Genomic DNA, 12,695 nt, shown 5'->3' with positions numbered 1-12,695 from the left:
TTCACAAATATCAAGCAAGTTGATAGCACGTGTACAATATTCAGTACAAGATTTTAACCTAATCTAAATGAATACGTACGCATATATACCCAGAACGATAAAATCAACACCACTTATTTCATCATTTAATATATGTTATTTAGTTATTTATTATATTATATATTTTTATACAAATAAGATCTATTTATATAAAATATATAAGTTCATATTTTTTTATACTTTCTTTACTTTCTATTCTGAAAAAAGAAAAATTCATTGGTAGAATTAATTGGTGTAGTCGAGTGGTTATGTGAATTCTCACCAAATTGAAACAAAATCAGATATATGGTAGAGTTACACAAATAAGATCTTAAAATATACTCTTGCAAGCTTCCATTTAAATGACATAGAAATTTCATTTCTTCTATAAAGTAATTTCGTCACTTATTCATTTTGTTAACCACTGGATTATATTATTATTATATTTTTTTTCTCTTCCAGCTAGTAAGAAAATTCAAGATTTGCTGAAAGAGAATTCAAGATTTAAGTTAACATGAAAAGCTAAAAAAAGTGAAAAGTCCAGCTTAAAAATTAAGAAAAAGTTCTAATTTAATTCTATTACTTTTCGTTTATAAAATAGATATTTAATTATTTTCTTTTTAGATAATTTTAAAGGTATACCTTCTGCATTAATTTAAATCGTCCAAATAAGGATTACATGCAAATAAATATAAGAAATCTTTAATTCAAGGTAAAAGTTAAAAGAATTTCATTTTACACCTTTTTTAACAAAATTTTATATATATATATATTTAAAAACGTTATTTATATTTTTTATTGCTTATACAGTTTTTGATATTTTTAAACTTTATTAGGAAAAAATTACTCACAATATAAATAAAAAAATCAAAAAGAAATATCATTTAACTTCTAAAATAATATATTATTATTGAACCAGCCAAGCAAATAGGTTTATTATTTTATTTTATGTTCTTGTATTTAATATCCATAAATTCAATAATATGACATGTATTTATAAAAGCTAGTGTTTTTTATGACATTTAAAAAAATATGCCAAATATATACTAATAATACATTAAAAATCTCCCAAAACAAATAAAAATATATAAAGATAAATTAAAAATAAAACCAAAAAAAGTCATCTAAGAATGCCAAGAGAAATAATAGTTTTGTGTTTATATCAATAATTTAGATTTTATAACAATAAAAAGTAGATAGAAAGGACATATGAAGATGATGTTGCCATGATTTGATTAAGAAAATAATACTAAAAAAATATACAATGCAGCTCGTAAAAAGAAATTTTATATAAACAGAGTTTTTTAAAATTTTAGGCTATATAAGTAAAAATAATAATTTCGGATCATAAAAATAAAATTTTGTAGGTCATATATATATATATATAATATAACATAAAAATTTAGAGACTCTACATAATAAACTTGAAAAATATAAAGGTTTAATAATAGGTCTTGTCTTAGTAAATATGCATTGTACACAAAAGCATGCACATAAAATCATATATGATTCAGTTTGAATTAAATTAGAATAATTTGGTGTTACACTAACGAATAATTTCATATTATAACAATAAAATATTTTTGGATATATTCAATTAAATTTCAAAAAGTTTTGGTATTTTTAGATATGATCTTTGATAGAATCTATCGAAATCCATACTCAACCATAATAGATATTGTAGATAATAATGCATTAATTTTGAAGAATATAAAATTAAACAAGTTATTTGAATGTAATTAGAGTGCATTAAATGTTTAACTTGAGATACTAGAAAAAACGTAAAAGACTGTATATTATAATCTATATATGAACCATCTTTGAATTTTTAATAATAATTTTATTAGTTTAAGAATTAAATAAATTACATCACATATATGAACAAATATTCTACGTATAAGTATGGACACAAATAAATTTACTTAGAAATTCTTGTTAATCTCTTAAATTTTTTTTTTAATATTGAAACAATTTAGTCCCTTCCTAAATATAAAATCATTGCAGATCCAACTGATAAAATAAATGAGTTTACTAATTAAATTACTGAGAATAAAGGTTGAAACTTTTACGACATTATCAAGCGAATGGAATTATAAGGAGCGATTTGGGTTGAATCCTCATCTTGTTCACCGGGTTTCGAAGATTCAAACTAGGAGAGGAAATGGGCCGGGCTGAGTCGCTAAAACCTAAAGGTTATTTACAGAAATACCTCTTTTTACAACAAGAGTAACACTTTTACCCCACAAAAAGAGTCTTACAAAAATCTCCTTTTAACTAAATCTTTCTCCAGGATGTGTGCATTTCTTGCATGGTATTCGACATTCAATGGACACATGATTAATGAATATTTTCTTTTTTGAAATTTACATATAGTTATTTTTATTTTTATTTTAGAACCTATGTTTTCATATGAATTTATTTTTTGTTAATTTTTTTAGAAATATATATTTCATGTCAACTAATTAATTAATATGGATGACTTTCTCAATAAATTATTATAAATTTAAACTTTACGCCAACACTTTCTAAAAATCTTATCATTGTTAAAATTTGAAATCTGTCCTATTCACTTTATACTGGATAGTTGAATTATTTATAACTTGTGTTGGATATTTATTGAGCTAATGTGAGAGTAAATACTAACTTGCTCATATATTTTTTCTTGTTTAGATCAATATAAATATCCTTCTTTTATATGATTTTATGACTGTAGCTTAATTTTGAGAATTTTATATAATTATAAATTTGAAACTTTTACAAAATCAATAAAATTTATATCTTTAGAACACATAAGCTCACAAATATTTATTTCAAGCTAATCTTTTTTTTTTTTTTTTTTTTTGTAAAAATATGATAATACTATCGATTTTCAATTTATAAAAAAAATTTAAAAGAGGAAATGATTAATATGACTATAGGACATACGTATCTTTTTTATATTATACCTTTTTTTTTTGAGGTTTTATGTTTTTTATAAGAAAAATTATTTGCTTAATTATTCATATATTAATTTTGTTTACAACATGCATCTTTTTATTGCAGATCAATCATTTTCTTAATAAAAAACAAAGCAATAATTTTTACTATATGCGAGTACTTTTACTTTATTTATATTAATATAATCTTTTTTCTTCAATGCTTAGGCTGATTTGAGGCCAGAATGAGCTTTCCCATCCCTTAAAATCGAGATCTGGAATTTTGCAACCATGAGCGGTGAAGAAGATTAAAGAGCTAGGAATTGGCTTTCTTAATAAAAATATAATAAGAAAAAGTAAAAATGTAAGAATATGAAAGTTGAGGTATTTTTGTAATTATTTAAAAAAAAAGGCATGTACATTATAATTTTCTCAAAATCTAATACGGTTCTCATGGTGCACTAAAAAAATTATAAAATTTAATAAAAAAATTATAAAATTACACGTAAAGTTAAATTCTATATGTCAAAAGTAAATACACATATCAAAATAAAAATCTATTAATAAATAAATAAATCTCTAATGAGATAATGTTCCTAATTCTATCATAAGAAATGATATACCAATTATATTTTAATGCTATATTAACTAATAAACTAGTTTTATAATTGGATAATAATTCTAATTTTTAAAAATAATATTTAAAATAATATTTTTAATATTATATTCAATAATAAATTAATTTTTAATTTTATAATATATACTTAATCCGTATCAATTATATTGATATATTAATTTATATAATATAAAAGTTAATTAATAAATAATTTTTAAATTTATTTTTATTTATTGAATTAATAAAATTTAAAAATTTTAAAAAATTAAGTACATCTAAAAATAGTTAATTTATTATTATTTTTTAAAATTTTATAAATTAATATTAAATATTAAATTATATTTTATTAATTTAAATTTATAATTAAAATAATAATAACAGTAATTAATAATAAATAAATAAATAAATATTGACGAAGAAATCTTACCGATATGGTGTTTAAGAGGAAACAAGCATTCTTATTCGAGCAGCCTCACTCGTTTATCAGAGATCTCCATGCGTCTGCCAACATCTCCCCAACTTCCAACAACTACAAAAAGCTTCGAAATAAGTGTAAGAATATATACAACTTTTGCAATAAAGAAAACTAGGCTGATGTCTATGTCTCTGGCCTTGTCAAGAGCGACACCATTTTGAATGTTTCTAAAATATTCTTTTAATCTTTACTTTATATCCATTAATTGAGGATTATGTTCCATTACGTTTGCACTTCGTATTTAAGAACTATACAAATGAAATAGTCAAATACAGAAAATAAAAATTTCCAAATTGTTTTTAAATAAATCCTTAGAAACTTCAAACTAGAGACTGGTAGCTTGTGTTAGAAGAAAGACATGATTCTAGAATTTGCGAACTTGGAAGAAAAATCAAGCAACCAACTAATATAAGATTATTCAACTCATTAAACTAATCATGTATTTCAAAGCTGCTTAGCATTTGGACTCAAATGGTGAAAGGTGACACCTAAAAAATCATAAATTCTTAATAAGTATTCTCAACAGAAATATGTACGGAACTGTGCGGTCCACTCAATTGTACCTTTCCTTGACCCCCGTGGCATCAATTAAATGAACATTTCACATCATTTTTCTTTCTCTTGCTCATGAACAAATGCCGAAACAAATCATGTAACTTGCTGTTAATATAAGTCAAAAATTTCAGGCTAGTTTCCGAGTTTATGCATCTCCTGTTTTTGCCCTAAAATTAACTAAGGATTGCAACGAAACTTGTGGAGAAAAGTCAAACTTTTAAATAACTAAAATGGATATTTTCAAGTATTATGTACAAATCACTCTCTTTCCGACAAAGTATTCATTTTTCTATGTCCAAATCACTCCTTTTCCAACACCCTATTAATTTTGTTATGCCCGAATCACTTCCTTTCTGGCACCATATTAATTTTGTTATGTCCGGTATCTCTCTAACGTTCTAAATATATATTACTGTGTCCCTTTTATTTTCCTATTTTATACTAAAATCTATTTGTGTCGATTATTGTCTGATCCCTAGGCTCATGCCCCGTTGTCTAATAAAAGAAAGGGATAAAAAAAAAAGTGAAATCATTTTTATTAGTTAACTCTTTATTGAAAATGAAATGATAAAATTACCATTTGAATATTAAGAAAAAGAATAAAAAAATTATTAACAGTTAAAATGAAATACGTGTTAATTATATATTGTCAGTTTGGTATATAAGGAAGCACACTAAATTTAGATAAATTTTTTTAAAAAAATTTATATCCATTATCTTCAAACTCCCAACTCAATTTATATTCCATTTCAAGTAATAAGTTTTCCACTATTTCATTCTTCCGTTTTTCTTTTATCATTACCATCCACTCCATCAAATTTTAAAAAGAAGTTCAAAGCCTTAAATTTTCTTAATACACAAATCCTTAATTAGTTCAAGTGCAAGAAGCACAGAAACAATTTTTGCTCATGAGAAATACGCTTATTTTAGAGGGTTATAATCTCTTATAATTCAAAAATTGAAACCAAACGAGAGATAAGTAAAACCTATAAAAAAAATAAAAAGAATGGGTAATTTTGCATAAACATCATTAATTCTATAAACCCATCTCAATATTCTTCCTCTTTATCCACTGCAAATTCCATGTCTTTATCAAACTTAAAAACAACAATACTTCATCAAACCTTAGTGCCTTTTTGGTAAACTCAAGACCTCCCAAATACTTTTCTAATATGGCTAATTTTGTTGCTCATTTATTTTATTGGATTTTAATTTGAGAATTTTTTTTGTTCTCTAGTGGAATAACTACCTTTTTCTTGATATTCTATTATTTTGTGGAATTGAATATACATTGTTTTCTTTAAATCTCGGACAGTTATTATGCATTTGGTATTGAGATTAAAGAAGTGTTTTTTCCAATTTATTTCTTAAATTTTGAAAATTATTTTTTATAAAAAGCATGTAAATTGATTTTTTTCCAGTCCAGTTTATAAAAATATAAAAATTAATATATTAAATTAAAAAAATTAAACCTGTTTTCTACCACACAATAGCTACCCCAAACACACTATTATAGTGTTTGGTGGTGGAAAATGATGGTACATGTGACGGATATGAATGATGAGTGGATACTAAAAATTGTTATTAGTAGAGAAATAAAAAAAGGCAAGAAAATAAATGAGGATTGATCTTAAAGAAAATACTAAAATATTTTTTCATTTTGTGTTTCACTTTTTGCCTATTTAATATTTTTATAAAATTATTCATTTATTTGAAAATATGAAGAGACATGATGATGGAAACCTCTACACTCTCCAAGGGTAAAATTGATATTTGAACTTAATTTAATAATTGAATAATTGAAAAATTTGACAGAAAAAAAATTCTAGTATAATATAATAAAGTAGAAAAGGTCTGATATATTTTTAGAACATGAGGATGATACTAATATAATATAATATCACAAACCTCAGGGGCTAAAAAGTAATTATGGAAATTTTTTTTTGCTATTGTTTCTATTTTCTTTTCTTTGTTTTTTCTCTCCAAACTTAGAAAACTTTAGTCAAAGCTTCACCCACTTGTCTACACTTGACTATTCCTAAGTATGCAATATGTGTCCCATTCGATTGACCCATCGCGCTTTGTTTGCAATTTCACCGTCTCATTTATTACAAATTTAAAACTACCATATATAAATTAGAACCCTGTACATGGCAAACAGTACTACTTGTTTGGTTTTTAAAACTAAAAAGTTATTCTGCTCATTGCTCTGAAAATCTCTCAAATTTATCATCACTGAGCTCTTGCAAATCCTATTATAAAGAAATTTATGATCCTTAGCGCTAGCAAAATTCAAGACCCACAGGTACAAGTTTAAATTAAATTAAGGAGAGGGCGCCGTAGGCAGTGAATATGTCGGAAGCATACAGCAACGTAACTCCAGCAGTCCCTCCATGGCTAAACAAAGGAGACAACGCATGGCAAATGACAGCATCAGTTTTGGTTGCTACCCAGAGCATGCCAGGGCTGGTAATCCTCTACGCTAGCATCGTCAAGAAAAAATGGGCCGTTAATTCTGCTTTCATGGCTCTTTACGCCTTCGCAGCAGTTCTTATTTGCTGGGTGCTTCTCTGCTTCCGCATGGCATTTGGCGACGAGCTTCTCCCCTTTTGGGGTAAGGGTGCACCAGCTCTAGGCCAAAACTACCTTACAGGTCGAGCAAGAATCCCTGAAAGTACACATAAAAACGAACAGGGTCAGAGTGTGACTGTTTCGCCTTACTTCCCCATGGCAACGCTCGTCTACTTTCAGTTCACTTTTGCGGCTATTACTCTTATTTTGCTAGCTGGTTCTGTTCTTGCTCGCATGAACATTAAAGCATGGATGGCTTTTGTGCCTTTATGGCTTATATTTTCATATACTGTTGGTGCTTTTAGTCTTTGGGGTGGGGGATTTCTTTATCAATGGGGTGTTATTGATTACTCCGGTGGATATGTTATTCATCTCTCTTCAGGAATTGCAGGGTTAACTGCAGCTTATTGGGTACTGAAATCATGATCCTTTTAACCGAATTTGATATCCAGCTAGTTAATTTTATAAAGATTCTTAGTCTAGATTATAACTTTCTGATATGTAATTTATTGATGATCTAGGTTGGACCAAGGCTAAAAGGCGACAGGGAGAGATTTCCACCAAATAACGTGTTGCTTATGCTTGCTGGTGCTGGGCTGCTGTGGATGGGCTGGTCAGGTTTCAACGGTGGCGCGCCATATGCAGCTCATATTGATGCTTCGATTGCTATGTTAAACACTAACATCAGTGCAGCTACAAGCTTGCTTGTATGGACAACTCTTGACGTTATTTTCTTTGGTAAACCATCGGTGATCGGAGCTGTTCAGGGCATGATGACAGGACTAGCTTGCGTTACTCCAGGAGCAGGTGAATATTGGGGAAGAAACCCAAAATAATCCAAAAGTCATGGCATTAATGTGGAGTTAAAAATGATGAACAAATGGGTTTTGCTTTTGCAGGGCTTGTTCAATCTTGGGCGGCTATAGTGATGGGAATCCTAGCTGGAAGCATTCCATGGGTGTCTATGATGGTGCTCCACAAAAAGTCTACATTGCTACAAAAGGTAATTTATTACAAATACTGTTTACAGTTCTTATTCTGGATTTAAAAAAAAATTACTTACCTATATGAGATGTTCATGCACATCACCGTTCGTATATTTTCATTTTAATTGCAATACTAATTTTAAAAATTAAGTTCCTAATTAAGTGTCTAATCCTATACACATCACCACCCACTTACTTTCCTTCTATTTTTCTTGCTCATCTTGGAAATTATTGAGTGCGTAATTAATTGTCTGTCTTATAAATGAACAATAAAAGTCTTAAAATCTGAGGAGTACCTTGCACCTGACTAGAAAGGCTGCCAAAATGTTAGGTAATCTTCACAATAGATAGAGAGGATAGATGAGGAAGCCATCAATTCAGTATCATAATTTATGGATAAGTTGTTCAGAATTTGAAGCCACAAAATTAGGACAGAGACAGACTACAATAACTAGCAGTTTATCTCAAAGGAGAAGAAGAACAATCAAAAACCATGAAAAGTAAAATAAAAGTCCATAAAAAATTTATATATTATTTTTAATCTAACTACTGAATTTTCCATTTTAATGAATTAAATACTATATGATGGGAAGATGGCTTCACTCTAATGACATCTAAGACAACATATTGTCCTTGCAATTGTGGCTTTAAATTAAATGCTCAACAATTTTCAATCAATAAATAATTACCTTATCTTATTGTACCTCTATTTTTCTTTTTTTTCTTTTTTTTTTTTTGGGTTTGTGAGGTCATCTTGAACTATTCAATCCACCTCATGGGTCTTCAATATCAGATCTATTAAGGAAAAATTATAAAAATCTCCAGAAGGATTATAAGAACAATAGTATTTTGAAGTCAAAACCAGCGATTTGACGTTTCTTAAAGAAAATTCTTTTTTTTTTTTAAAGAAATGTCCCTGTATTACCTATTCCCTTAAGAAATATACATAAATGTCTTTGTCACCGAGTCTTTTAAAAGTATAATTAAGATTAGAAAAAAGAAGTGTGGTTTTTCATGACATTTGAATAGAGATTTAATGATTCTTAAATACAAGCAAAACTAGTGAAGTCAATTGTATTCATTGTTTAGATGCCCATATATAATTAAGTTATTGCTATTTGGTTAACGGTGAGAAGGCAAGTTGGTAGCAAAGAGGACAAAAATTGCTTATTAAATCAGAAGATAACTACTTTTACACTAAAATTCCATTTTGATTGTTGTTGGATGCAATTTGTTTTAAAAACCGACTAGATTAACGGGTTTAATCAAGAATCGGTGATCAGTTTGGTCTGATTATTTTAAAATGAATTTAGTTCAATCAGATTAAATTAATTAAACTAGAAATATATATATAAATAATTAAAAAATAAAAAATAAATATTTTTATACTTTTTAGAATCTGCATTTAAAAGAAAAGTAATAATTTTTTTAAAATTTAAAATTTAGTATTTGTAATTCATTTTTTTACATTTGATATGTTTTATTTTATTTTTATTATTTTACTTATAGAATATAGTTTTATTAATATATATCTATTTTATTAATGTACATCTACTTAAATTTTTTGTTTAATTATTTAAATTTTAAATTTCAAACTTCATTAGATACTATTAAATCTAGATTATTTACTATTAATTTATTATACTTATTATTATAAAATATAAAAATAAAATATAATCAATTTTCATTAATGGCGTAAGTTGTTATTCAAATTAAATCGATAAATAGCATGTAGCATGTTAAATATTATGCTCTCTGGTCCAGTTTTTTTAACGAATGATTAAAATTATATTTATAATTTTTTATTTAATTTATTAGTTTTCTTATTTTTCTATAAATTTTTTTTTGTAGACGGCAAAAAGATGATATTAGTTCATTAGTTTTTTTATTAGTTTCTTTAAAAATAAAAATTACAAAAAAAAAAAAAAAAAAAGGGTTTTGCCACCACAGTTCAAAACAGCCAACATTTTTCGATTTGTAAAGTCAGAGATGAAGGCTGATAGAATCATAAACATTCCACACTACCTACCAAATTATGTGGGCATCATGAAGCATTATACCATCAATTCAAAAAATATCCATCGCTTTCATACTTAACAAACTGTATATTCGGCGGCTTATATATAAATACACAGATCGACGACACATTAGGTGTTTTTCACACGCACGCGGTGGCTGGACTACTAGGTGGGCTCCTGACAGGACTTCTAGCGGAGCCAGAACTCTGCGCACTCATACTTCCGAAGAAAACAAGAGGTGCGTTCTATGGTGGAAATGGCGGCGTTCAATTCCTGAAGCAGATGGCTGGTGCCTGCTTTGTTATAGCATGGAACGTAACGTCTACAACAATAATCCTTCTGACTATAAGGTTGTTCATACCCTTAAGGATGCCCGAGGAGCAGCTGGTAATTGGAGACGATGCTGTTCATGGCGAGGAAGCTTATGCTCTTTGGGGGGATGGAGAGAAATATGACCCAACTAAGCATGGGGAGGAAATTGCACCTTCTCCTTATGGAAATGGTGCAAGAGGTGTTACCATCAACTTGTGATATTAAAATTTATTGGCTCAGTGATTGTCTTATAATGCAGAAAGTTTACTGTCAATTTGTGATTTTTAAATTTTCCTGCTGCTAAGTGTTTCACGAATATGTTGAATTCGTTAGATTAGCGTGGCTAAGTGTTTTGCCTTCCTTCTAGTACATAAAGTGAGTTTAAATCGTGAATCTCCTTTTCTTTTTTTGTTAATTTTTTTTTTTTTCTAATTTCTAAAGAAAAAAAGTCACTTGGTAAGTGCGTTGTATTCATGTGTAAATTATATTTTAGGCAAAGTCAAATTAATAAGAACCAGTAGTATATTGTTGTGATACTTGATCAGTTTATAGTTATTTTGGTCATAAATATACTTTGTTTAAAAACAAAGTAACCATATTTTGTTTTAATTTATCAATAAAATAATGATAATTTGCATAATATTTTTTATAAAAAAAAATTTTGTAATCTGTAATTACAGGTTAACAATTAAAATAGAGTTTACTAAAATAACATAAGGTAGTCCTAAAAATTTATACACTTTTAAAATATACAAATTATCAATTTTAATTTACAAAAAGATATGAAAATGATTGTTATTTTTTATAATTCAGTAATAAATTTTTTGATTACAAAAAAATTTAATATTTTTTTATAAATTTATCAATATTTTCGTAAATCATTAAATTTCATAAAAACTATTATTATTTTACAAGCAATTTTACTTATGAAAAATTAGTGTAATTTGTGAAAAAATATAAAGATGGTTATCATTTTTCCTAATTTAGTAATATATTTCGCGATTATGAAAATTTAATTTTTTTGTAGATTTGCCAATTTTTTTTCATAAATCATTAAATTTCATAAAGTTATAATTTTTTCGCAACTAGTAATACTTACGAAAAATTTATATAATTTGCAAAAAAATATAAAAAGGATTGTTATTTTTCGTAATTTAGCAATATATTTCGCGATTATAAAAAATTTAATATTTTTCGTAAATCATTAAATTTCGCAAAAGTAATAATTTTTCGTAATATCATTCATTTTTTTCATAACTAGCAAGACTTATGAAAAATTAGTATAATTTGCAAAAAAATATGAAAAAAATTGTCATTTTTCGTAACACTTTCGTAATAATTTTACTAAAGTAATCATTTTTTTGTAATATCTTTTTTTTGCAACTAGTACAAAATAATTAATATAATTTGTGAAAAAATATAAAGAGTATTATCATTTTTTGTAAAATATTAATTATTTTTATAATTATAAAATTGTAGAGGGTTCAACAGGTTGATAGTCGTCTTTACTTATATAAAATTTAAAGGATAAGATTTAAAGTAAAGTAAAAGTCCTTTGTTTTAAACAAATTCACCCTTAAAAACACCATATATTTATTAATTAAAAAAGGAGAGTTAATTTTTTTATTATATATATATATATATTAAATTTAACTAATAATAAAATTTTCAAGATTTTAGAAATTCTTTTTCTAGAGTTTTAAGAATAATAACAATTTAAAATAGATTCCATGGGATAAACTTCCATTGTATTTTTGGGAATGATAGAATGTGTCTGTTTCTTCTTAAATTCCGTTGGCAGTCCCCCCGGAGAAAGAACGTGCAATTGCATTGTAGGCCAGTTTGAGAAAGGTTGAAAGTTCAGCTGAAAAGGACAATTGTTTATTGACCGTCTCTCATGAAAGAGAGAAACAAACCAACTAACCGTTTTGTTTGGCGTTGGTTCCTTTCATGTTCTCTCGGCCAATGATGTGTTAATTTATTGTTCATGTCCAACACCTTTTGCTTGTTTTATCATTTATTGCCATTGCTCGAGGATTGAGGTTGCTGCTGCAGAAGACATAAATTTTTAGGTCCACGAAGTCAGGACCAGCAGCAGTCCATTAGATTGGTCTACCTAAGACTACTCTTGAATCATATAGAGAATAGTGCTTTTCCATCCGCTGATTATAAGCTTATTCGAGGCGGGCTGTGACATTATGGAGTCACAAATTAACAGTCCAACTATTA

The 12,695-nt window shown here is 26.9% G+C and overlaps 1 protein-coding gene across 1 annotated transcript; it reads left to right on the top strand.

The window, feature by feature from the left end:
• The first annotated feature begins 6,730 nt into the window (after positions 1–6,730).
• On the top strand, positions 6,731–11,002 carry LOC8283153 (ammonium transporter 2). Its single transcript, XM_002530442.4, has 4 exons — positions 6,731–7,561; positions 7,672–7,957; positions 8,050–8,153; positions 10,272–11,002. The coding sequence occupies exons 1-4, from the start codon at positions 6,932–6,934 to the stop codon at positions 10,683–10,685; spliced, it is 1,434 nt and encodes a 477-aa protein (XP_002530488.1). The 5' UTR covers positions 6,731–6,931; the 3' UTR covers positions 10,686–11,002.
• Positions 11,003–12,695: the final 1,693 nt, after the last annotated feature.

Source organism: Ricinus communis, chromosome 10 (genome assembly GCF_019578655.1).
Source record: "Ricinus communis isolate WT05 ecotype wild-type chromosome 10, ASM1957865v1, whole genome shotgun sequence".
Lineage (NCBI taxonomy): Eukaryota > Viridiplantae > Streptophyta > Magnoliopsida > Malpighiales > Euphorbiaceae > Ricinus > Ricinus communis.
Note: the sequence above shows the minus strand (reverse complement) of the source record. Positions and strands in the feature narration are given on the sequence as shown.

Coding starts and splice junctions, on each gene's coding strand:
- LOC8283153 (XM_002530442.4), top strand. CDS start 6,932: ATGTCGGAAGCATACAGCAACGTAACTCCAGCAGTCCCTCCATGGCTA. Junction 7,562..7,671: donor GGTTAACTGCAGCTTATTGG/GTACTGAAATCA, acceptor TTGATGATCTAG/GTTGGACCAAGGCTAAAAGG. Junction 7,958..8,049: donor TTGCGTTACTCCAGGAGCAG/GTGAATATTGGG, acceptor TTGCTTTTGCAG/GGCTTGTTCAATCTTGGGCG.